The 10,655-nt window shown below is 41.1% G+C and overlaps 1 protein-coding gene across 1 annotated transcript; it reads left to right on the forward strand.

Annotated features, from left to right (window-relative positions):
- Positions 1–293: 293 nt before the first annotated feature.
- tdh (L-threonine dehydrogenase) lies at positions 294–8,492 on the forward strand (the record flags this gene model as incomplete). The annotated part of the gene is made up of 8 exons (XM_080453202.1): positions 294–483; positions 3,293–3,335; positions 3,552–3,622; positions 4,534–4,683; positions 5,450–5,622; positions 6,150–6,240; positions 6,777–7,046; positions 7,277–8,492. 8 exons carry the CDS (start codon positions 294–296, stop codon positions 7,414–7,416), a joined length of 1,128 nt encoding a protein of 375 aa, XP_080309328.1. The 3' UTR covers positions 7,417–8,492.
- Between the last annotated feature and the right edge of the window lie 2,163 nt (positions 8,493–10,655).

The following is a 10,655-nucleotide window of genomic DNA, read 5'->3' on the forward strand; positions in this document are numbered from 1 at the left end:
TCTTATCTTTGAAACTGGTGCATTGAAAGAAACCCACCAGGTGATGGCAGTGAACTCTTTTTGTTATAGTCGCACTCACAGCTTCAAGATCCTCTTCCTGATAAAATAAACAGGAACAGCAGCATGCTTATGTAAAATATCTACACAGAACCATATAATTCACTCAATTTTTTTTCATTGCATGAAATGCTTATTTTAGTTGCATCTTAAAGCACTTCATTAGGTCTAATAAATCAATATAACTTATCATTGACCTGGCTATCAACTTCTTTTTTTCCCCCAAAGGTAACAGTATGCCTGTCATCAGAAACCTCAGCAAGGTGGCCAAGCAGGCCCTCCTGACCTCCCCAGGGTGTGGGTGCCAGCCTCTCACGGTGGCCATACGCAACATAAGCTTCTCCCCACGACAGGTGACCGGATCCGATGCCAGGTTCCACTCTGTGTCCTTCTCAGAGACAGACCACCCCAAGGTGCTCATCACCGGTAAGCAACATCTGCATGTGAAATTAACCTCTTCAGCCATATTTAAAATACTTTATCTGATGGTGTCGCGCAAAAATACTGTGAGCTTGTAGATCACACATGGGCAACATACGGCCCGGGGGCCGGACCCGGCCCTTTGACCATTTCAATCCGGCCCGCCAAGTCATTAAAAAAAAATAACTGCCCCCCCTCCCAAAAAAAAAATCTACATTTTAAAAGGCTGCCATATGTTACTGGTTTTGAGACAAATTAATTTCACTCCAATTAATAGTAATTAATATTTGCCATTTGAGTACATACCTGCATTCCTCCATCCGTATGTACTCAAATGTTTTATGTTTATAATGTACTGTAACAGTGAAACAGTCTGCCGAGTCCATATATAATGAATTCAATGTGAATGCAATGTGTTTTATCAGTGACCTATGGAGTGGTGCATATCAGATAAGATGAGTGAGATATGGCATTGACGTGGATTGTTTTATGTAATCTTTTCATTGTAATCTCGTACAGAGTACACCAGAATGATACAAAAAGAAAGAGAAAGATCAACATTTTGTTGATGAACATTCTTGTTGTGAAAGCAAGGACCTTATTCTAAAGTAGTCTGGCATGTCTACCAAATTCATGCAGTTTTAACATCATTCAGCGCTATCTGTTTCAAGTATGTTTAAATTCAATTGTACAATGTGTGGCCCTTGACTCATTTTATCGAAGTCAGTATGGCCCTCTGGAAATAAATGCTGCCCACCCCTGTTGTACATCAATATGATTGAAAATAGCCTGTGTTTTATATATTTTTTGTTGCTATTATTTAATATTTCCCCAGATTTTTGCCTATAATGACCTGCCCAAAATAGGGACGGCAGGTTGAAATTGGTTAAAGTACACCAGCCAGAACAACATATCAATATTTATGACTGTGATTATTGACATTGTCATTTATAACATGCCTTTTGGCTTTGGTGAAGAATTGTATAGAAACATTAGCTGGTCAGAATGTGCTCAACAGAGATGTAAACATAAGCTGCATTTATAATGGGGCTGGTAAAGAAAGCATCTATGGATGACAGTTTAAAACAGTGATTCTAAAATGGCGCAGCAAAAAAATGTTATAGCATCAAAATCAGTTTAACCACTTTCGGCTATTTGAAAATAGCCGACCTGCAAGCTCACATCGCGCTTGTAGATCAGTTATTTAAAAAGATGAAAAATGTGGAATATTTTTTAAACTACACAAATCTTGTATGGGGTTCCCTGGCACAAAATATTTTCTGATGGTGTTCTGCGGCCAAATTAATTTAGGGGTCCTTGACATATAAAAGTTGGGAACCACTGGTTTAAAATAACTACAACAACAACAACAACAAGGAGATGTAGGCGTTTGGTGTTGTGACCTTTCTCACATGGCTCCTACACTGAAGTAATCTGAGTTCCCAGAAGTTTTCGCCAGCTCGGCGAGGAACTTCTGGGCCAGAGCCCTGGTATTTGTGGGCGGGATGTAACTTACGCTCAGAATCTGAGCGGACACGCCTCTTACCGGTCTGAGAGCTGTGCAACTCGTCTACTAGAGGACGAGAGGCAAACAGCAGTACACAACAATGGTGGCCGCAATTTCTCAAGGGGAAATTGCTTCCCGTCGATCCTATTTAGATGCAACACCCAGTGCATGTGGATCCCGCCCCCTTTTCTTCTTTGGCTGTTGATTTGAATCACAACGCAGTGGCCGCGACCCTGCTGTCCAAGCTCCGACGCAATAGAGACACACGGCCGGAAGCGGAAGGCCTACAAATCCACGCCCACATTTGACACTCGGGGTCCGTTAGAACGATGAACTGCAGCTCTCAATGCAATCTCTATGAGAGGCATTGTAAAATACCGTCATTTCACTGGTTAACTACTGAGGCTGTAGCGATTTTTTTTGTGTTCTAATAATCTGTCCCATTTGTTTAATTTGTCCTTTTTAATGTCCCATATCTTTCATCTCGATATACTACCCACAATATACTATAATATACTCCATCAGTATGTCAAAACCGCTAGCATCGGAGATCCAGAGTTTAAGTGGTCGCATGGTATATACGTCACGGACGCATCCCTTGAGGTTTTCAATACCCAGAAAACTGGCGAAAGTGGCCGTTTTCAATAGGTTTTGGTCATTATCTCTGGAACAGAAGGTCCAATCTGCTCAGTTCAAAGCTTGTTGGATGCGTGACTTTGAGGACATTAAGCACGCAATGACACACTTTCGGGTTATTTTTTTTTTTAGGGGAGGCGAGATCTTAGTTGGGCAGGCGACCGCCTCTCCTGCCTCTACAGTGGGTACGCCACTGGTCGGCGCTCGTAAAGACAGTGATGTCACTGAAATGCCCGTCTGCTGTCTACCCTCTGCTGTGTTAGCATTATGGGTAACTCGTTAAAGTGGCAAATTAAATGTGAAACACATCAACTATTAAGAAAACAAGAAGATATGTTGACAAAGACACTCCATACATTTGGAAACATATTTCTATTTAAATCAATATCGTCTTCAGTTAATGCAGGATAATTTTAAAAGTAGGCTAACTCTCATATCCTCTCATAGGGAATGCATTGGCAGCTGCAGTTCATCGTTCTAACGGACCTCGAGTAGCGGCGCTGTCTCAAAAGTGGGCGTGAAATTTGTAGTCCCCGTGTGTCTCTATGCCTCCCAGACTAACACTGAAGTAACTCCACTGACATCTCCATGGAAACAAGTACTGACAACCCTTAGGTGATGATATCAATGTGTGGATTGCCTACTAATGAGATCTATTTCAATTCATTGCAGGCGGCCTTGGACAGCTGGGAGTGGGACTTGCCCAATTGTTGAGGTAAGAGCTTCTCATGGTGTGGAGGAGAGTATGTTTTGCGTCACACAAGCTATAGTGTTAAAAAGCTGCCAGTTGGCACATTATACGAACATTTCTGACACATACTGTTTTAGAAATGTTCCGGAATGGTTGGCATGCTGTAAGATGCAGGCTTTGGATAGAAATGATTACATTAGCCTCTTCATTTGTTTTAATGTTGTCTTTCCTGCCTTACAGGAAGAGGTTCGGAAACGACAACGTCATTCTGTCTGATATCAGGAAGCCCCCAAGCAATGTCTTCCACAGTGGTGAGTAAATCTGGCCCATTCTAAAGCCTGGGTCTGATCAGTGTTAGTTTCCCAACACATGATGCACTGAAATGACAGACTTTATATTTATGCAAGGGCAAAAACATGTAGGACACAAGTGTTTGGCAGGTTTTCTTTTCTCTATAGGCAGGGCTGGGTGATATGGACAAAATCAAATATCACAATATTGTTTGACCAAACACCTCTCCCCAACTATTTTCGCTATTTTTGAACATTTTTGACAATTATTATTATTAAACAAGTGATAACAAGACTAACAACACTCATGCCATATCATGATATTAAGCCCTAACTCTAGTAAAGCACTGATTTCCTTCTAGAGATAAACGTTCAGATCATGAGAGGAACTTCCAGAATGAGCACATGGTCATTGACTATCAGGAGTTCTGATATTGGCCCATAATGTACAGTTTGCTGAAATGTGTAAATGTGTTACAACTGCATCATATGCCCCAAATAGGACAAACGGTCCATTTCCTCTTTCACATGACTATGTGTATTTATAAAATGAGGAATAGTTTTGATTAGGTATTGATTTCTCTACCCCAAATACACAATGAAAGGCAATGTGTTCTCTTGAACAGGGTCATTGATCAAATCGATTCATAATGTATGACGACTGTATTGCCAGTGACTGGTAATAAAGAGTCAAGAGTTGATAAATGTAGCTGTTAAAAGCCCCCGGCTAGTAACAGACAGCAATCTTAAACTATAATTGATGTGCTGCATTGTCAATTCAAGCATTTGAAAATATATTTCAAAAGAGATGTAATGTCCCATATTAACTTTGCCTATCTGAAGTATGTAATATTAATGTCATACATGTAAAATAAGGTCAGATTTCTACATATCTAAAATATGTTCGAATACTCTATCTCTGCCCCTGTTAGGCCCGTTCATCTACTCTGACATCCTTGACTACAAGAATCTGAGAGAGATCGTGGTGAACAACCGCATCACGTGGCTGGTTCACTACAGCGCTCTCCTCAGTGCTGTTGGTGAGGCAAACGTTCCTCTGGCTCGGGCTGTCAACATCACTGGTGAGTTACACCTAACTGTCTATTCATCTCACTGTCTACTTTATTGGCATTCTCTTGTCGCTTAGATTCTGGGGTCTGGAAAGATGCCTGCATCTGTTAGTAAAGTCCACAGCAGTATTTAACTTGAAGTCCTAGTACTTAATTTTCTTGGTGGCAGTGGTTGCATTACACCAATATTGGTGACCTATCAATTTTTCTAGATAACTTCCGTCAAGGGCGAACTTTCCCGGGACAAATTATTTCATATAGCAGCAGAATCCGCTGTGTTCACATTCATTAATCTGCTCAAAGTTATATTTATATATTTATAATTAGTTATCTATTTCGCCATAAAAGTGAATGGAATCACTATTTCAGTTTTTTCGCTCATGGAGCACAGGTACAACAAACAAGATAATGGACAATATTTGGACTTGTATCAATACTGTACAACACAAGGTTCTGCCAGAGTTCAACATCACTTTAAGGTCTTGACTCATGGTCTTCCAGAGGAACCGAATAGTTCAAGTTAGTGTCAGGCTTGTAAAAACATCCTAGTTAGTTCACGACAGAGCTGTACTCAGTACTGATGGTGAGGCTGATATGCCTCTGTCAGCGTGAGTCCAAGTTGAACTAGTTTAATCCTCTTAGGATCCCCAAGGATTCAACATTAACAACCTTAGTCAGGTTAACATTGAGTGAGAGGGACATTGCTGCTTTTCAATTCAATGAGTGTTGGTGAAGTGCAATGCCCTAACGACCGGGTCTCTTTGTCTCATCATTCCAGGGCTTCATAACATCCTGGACATTGCGGCAGAACACGGCTTGCGTCTGTTTGTCCCTAGCACAATTGGGGCGTTTGGGCCCACTTCTCCACGCAACCCCACTCCAGACCTCTGTGTGCAGAGGCCTCGCACCATTTATGGGGTCTCCAAAGTCCATGCCGAGCTGATGGGCGAGGTAAGCTGTCGGAGCACTTCTCGATTACCGTTTGGCGGTATGACATGCTGTTTTGGATACCCAAGACTAATCATGTTCGCCCATTAAAACCGTGAACGCATGTGTCATTTTAGATTTTAGCTATATGTGTGTGTGTCACCATTTTTCAAAAATAGCAGATATACAAGCTCATAGCGCGTCACTTTGTGCTTCAGTACTATGAGCTTGTAGATCTGCTATTTTTGAGAAATCGTGAAAAGTTTTGCAAATCTTTGAATATATATATTTTTAAAGCAAACATTTTTAACTCAAATCTTTGCTTCTGGGGGTCCCTGCCCCTGGAACTAAATATTTTGAGATGGTAGGTCCGCAGCCAAATACATATCATTTTGGGGATCCTTGTCAAAGTTTGAGTACCACTGATATTACAACATAGGTTAGGATGTAGAAGACATTTTTAGAATCGGCCTCAGGTCATGATGGGTTAATAGACACTTAAGCTTGTTGTAATCTGATCAAAAGTGTCATGTTTTATTTTTGTTCCACAGTACTACCACCATCGCTACGGCCTGGATTTCCGCTGTCTCCGTTACCCTGGAATCATTTCTGCTGACTCCACGCCTGGTGGTGGCACAACAGGTGAGAGATGAGCAAACTCTCACAACATGGTTCTCTTGAGCGTTACATTCGGACACATGTTCTCAATTTTCATTTATCTGTCTATTCCTGTACCCCCTCCTGTCGTGTCACAAGTTAGTTATGTAACCGACTAATTCCAGAGAGTTGTTATGACCAGTGGTTTATTTTTAGGTCAGCTGATAACACTTGTGGTACTGTACATCTGGTACAGGATAACGGCCGTATGTTACCCCCTCCTTAAAAACAACCCCATCTTTCCTGTCATCCCCCAGCATTACTTGTGCATGTATGTAGTTTGGTGAACTTAGTGGATCTTGTAACCTATTGTACTGCATGACATACAGAACAACACAGTTGAATCACTGACTTTTCACGACTTTTGTTACTGTCTTAATGATTAAACGCAGTTTTAATGATTAAATACAGCATTTTTAAATACACAGGAGAATGTTTCAAATGTATTATGTCTCAGTTTTGTGGTATTGTGGCTATATTTCTTGAAAATAACTTTACCGTGTGTTCATCTCTTCCTCCAGACTATGCTGTCCAGATTTTCCACGATGCGGTCAAAACAGGCAAGTTTGAGTGCAACCTGAAGCCAGACACGCGGCTGCCCATGATGTACATCGATGACTGCCTACGTGCCACTCTGGAGGTACTGGAGGCACCGGCAGACACGCTCACCATGCGGACCTACAACATCAATGCCATGAGCTTTACCCCCGAGGAACTAGCACAGGAGGTCCAGAAGCAGCTGCCTGACCTGGAGGTCAGCTATGACATTGACCACGTCCGACAGGCCATCGGTAAGCCTACCTAGTTATATTTTATTTGTATGCCAGCCCATGAACGGCTGCTTAATGTTAGAAACTTGTGTTGTGTAACTTAAAGGTACAGTGCTTGTCTCTGTGACTAATGTGTACATCACATGTCCTCAGTCTTGCCTGGGTTTAATTTAGCATCTCACCTGCCAAGAAATTGAAACGGCTGAGTATGACTGCTAAATAACACACACTCCGTCTTCTTTCCTTTCCAGCTGACAGTTGGCCAATGAACTTTGATGACGTGAATGCACGGAACGACTGGGGCTGGAAACACGACTATGACCTTCCAGAGCTCGTGCAGACAATGCTCAACTACATTGGCTCGGAAACACGTGTCGCTCGTGCCAACTGAGAGTGCAAAACAGCAGCGGGTTTAGTCGTTGTACATACTGTATAGACTGCCGAATGAGAATGGAGAAACCTGGCCTGTACATAGTATTTCTCTCTGTTCTCTATAATTCAGAAGGGCTCTGTTTTCCTGGGACAAAGCTACCATGTCTGCAGAATGTGAAGGTCATGCCAGACAACCCTCCCCACCTTTCTGCCTACTATCAATCAATCCCTCTGCCATCCTCTTCCTCTTTACCCTTGGAAATCAGGGTGAAGAGAAGCCTGTAACTGGAAGGTTGTCAGAAGTATCAGGGCTGTAACAGCATACTGAAAAGGAAAATTACTTGCATGACTATGAATTGTGTGCGGTAAAAAGTACAGTGATTTCTGAGCTTAAAAAAATAACAAAAAACAAGCAAACTGAACAAGTGAATGTAGCATTGGTCAATCTTAATGCTTGAACACTTTATCTGGAAATCGTAGTTGAGGGTTTTCTTTTCTATTTATTAACTTGCCAAGATTACAGGGAATTCAGGCATCTAAGGCTAATCAAGGAATTTTAAATGAGAGGTTTACAAAATGATATTCAAGTAATTTTCCTTTGATGCACTTTAGAAGGGGGGAAAGATCAACCATTTAAAATTATTCCGAAAAGAAAAGAGGGGAATCTGACAGTGCATCTGCATTTAGAGCGGTATGGAGCAACTCATTTGTATATGAGCGGTAACTTTTATATTTTGTTTATTCCACTTTTGCATTGTCTATTTATTCTTTCTGCTGGTGATAAATGTACTGTATGAGAATGATATTGAATGTTTTGCACTATTGTGTGCATGTGTTCCAAGCCATTTCTGAAATCATGACTGGCTGCTCCAAATGCTCCCTTTTGCCATTTATGTGAGAATTATTCACCTGCTCAGTGGGGTTATTTGGACATAAAGGGAAATGTGACATTTTATGCCACAAATATCCACTGTATGGTTCTTAAATTTTTCAAACCATTACAAGAATGCATCACTTTCTATGTGAAAGCATAAGGTATGTTTTTTAAGTCATAAACCTCGCTTTATCAATAAATACAAATCTTTTTTCCAAATACCTCATTCGTCATAGCCTCCTTATGTTGTCAGATTCATATATGTCTGCCACTAAGTCATAATACTCACAATACTCTCAGAAGTCTGGAAATGAAGACAAACAAAATGTTCTAACCACCCCAGGCATGTTAAAAGTTTAATCTTACTTTAGATTTTGAGCAAAACTGTCAGATTCTTCCATTGGATAGAGACAAGAAACTAGACAGGAGGGTTTCTGGTGAGATTCATGGTTCCGGAGGCAAACCACTAAGTCATAGATGGGTCAATGGCATAAAAGGAATGAGGTGTGCCTTGTTTTGTTCTCAAACAGATGAATCGTTTGGAGCACAGACATTTCGGATTCCCAGATATTCTCTCAGACAAAAGCAAATATGCTTCTAACTTCCAGAATACACAGTAGCAGAAATGTAATGATTGACATGATGCATCTGAGCAATTTCATTGCGCACTGAATATTCATTTGCTTCATCAAATGCTTCCACACGACTGACTGACTGACTGACTGACTGACTGACTGACACCAAAGCTGACCTTTATTAATCAGATAACTTGATACAATGCTTTTCTGTTATGACCTTTTGGCCAGGATTAGACTGTGCGTCAGTTGTGTCAGCATGAATCAAAGCACAGACAAAAAAGAGAGAGATGGTATTTCAAGATTGCTTGTCCTTAAACTAAAGCGTGACGGTGTGAAGGATACAGTTGCTCAAATAAAAGGGGATGAAGTTACGTAAAGGTCTGCTGTTGCAGTACATGTACCCATTTGAGGTTGGACCAGGCAGCTAAGATTGATAGAAGTACTTATAGTCTAATGTCATAGGGCTTCACTGAAATTGAATCAATATGTGACATAAACAGCTATAACATCTCATCCTCAAATTTGAGAGACAAAATGTCACTGACATGTTATGAAATGGCCGCAGTTCCTGTAAGCATGTCTGTCATATTTGTCATCTCACTGCAAGGTGAGAGGACAGTTATTAAACCACCTGAATTGATATGTATTTGGCCGTGGACTTCCATTTGAAATTTGTTGTTAAGGATGTATTTTAGATAGCATGTTATTTAAACAGATGCTAGGTTCACAGTTTGGCTATACATACAGTACATATAAGGCAGCTTTAATTCCATACAAAGCTGATAGAATAGCCTACACACATGACTTGTCAGGGTGCTGGGTTAAGATATGATCAGGAATAAGAATAGAACCCACACTCACCATGAGTGTGGGTCCGAGACAGAAATGGAGCACGTGAGTGACTCACGTGCTCCATTTCTGTCTCGGTTGTCATTACAATTCATTGTGGAGCATGTGAGTGTGCGGGTTCTATTCTTCTTCCCTCACAAGGGCTACTACTTTTTATGTCTTTATATTTGACCTTGACTTGAATGGCTGTATTTTACACCCAGTATTATCTCTTACTGTTTTATATATTTATTGTTAGCACAGTCTACGGAGCATGTCACAACAACATTTCACTGATTGTAGATACCAAACCCCTTTCAGTCTTGAACATTAGTGATTGGTTTGGATTGAGAAATAACGGTTGTGAAAGTTGCTTGGCTGGCGCAGTACCTGCCCACTACCATGGAGTTTAGGGGTTTGAATCCACCACGATGCATCCGGCTTGGTCGAACGTCTCTACGAACATAACTTGCCTGCGTTCAGAGGTGGGGAGGATGATATTTTGTCACTGCACATACTCCTACGGGCTGGGGGCGGCACCTGTCAGCAGGGAGTGTTGGGTGGGAGGAGTGGGACAGAGGTGCTCTGTCCTCTCGGTGAGGGCTCCTCACCGGCAGGTAGGATACAACAACACACCACAGGACTATAGCCTGTATGAGCCAACACTGCCCAATAAAACTAGCCTAACTCCAATTCATGCAATTTGGAATGAAATGAAAACAAATCGTGTTATATAGCCTACTTGTTTAGCTAACACTGTACTGTATGTGCACATAATACTGATATCTATGTGTGCCAACTTGACCTTTACATAATTGTGTACGTGGATTATTATAGTTTTGCAGTTTGTTTTATCCAAAGAACAGGAACAAATAGATTTATGAAAATACATTTCTGTGGTGTAACCGTGCAAAATGTATATTGGGATACTTATAGGCATGCAGAGAGAAAATGAAGACTCCTCCATATCCCTGTCAC

Source organism: Gymnoscopelus braueri, assembly GCF_963280865.1.
Source record: "Gymnoscopelus braueri genome assembly, chromosome: 16".
Classification (NCBI taxonomy): domain Eukaryota; kingdom Metazoa; phylum Chordata; class Actinopteri; order Myctophiformes; family Myctophidae; genus Gymnoscopelus; species Gymnoscopelus braueri.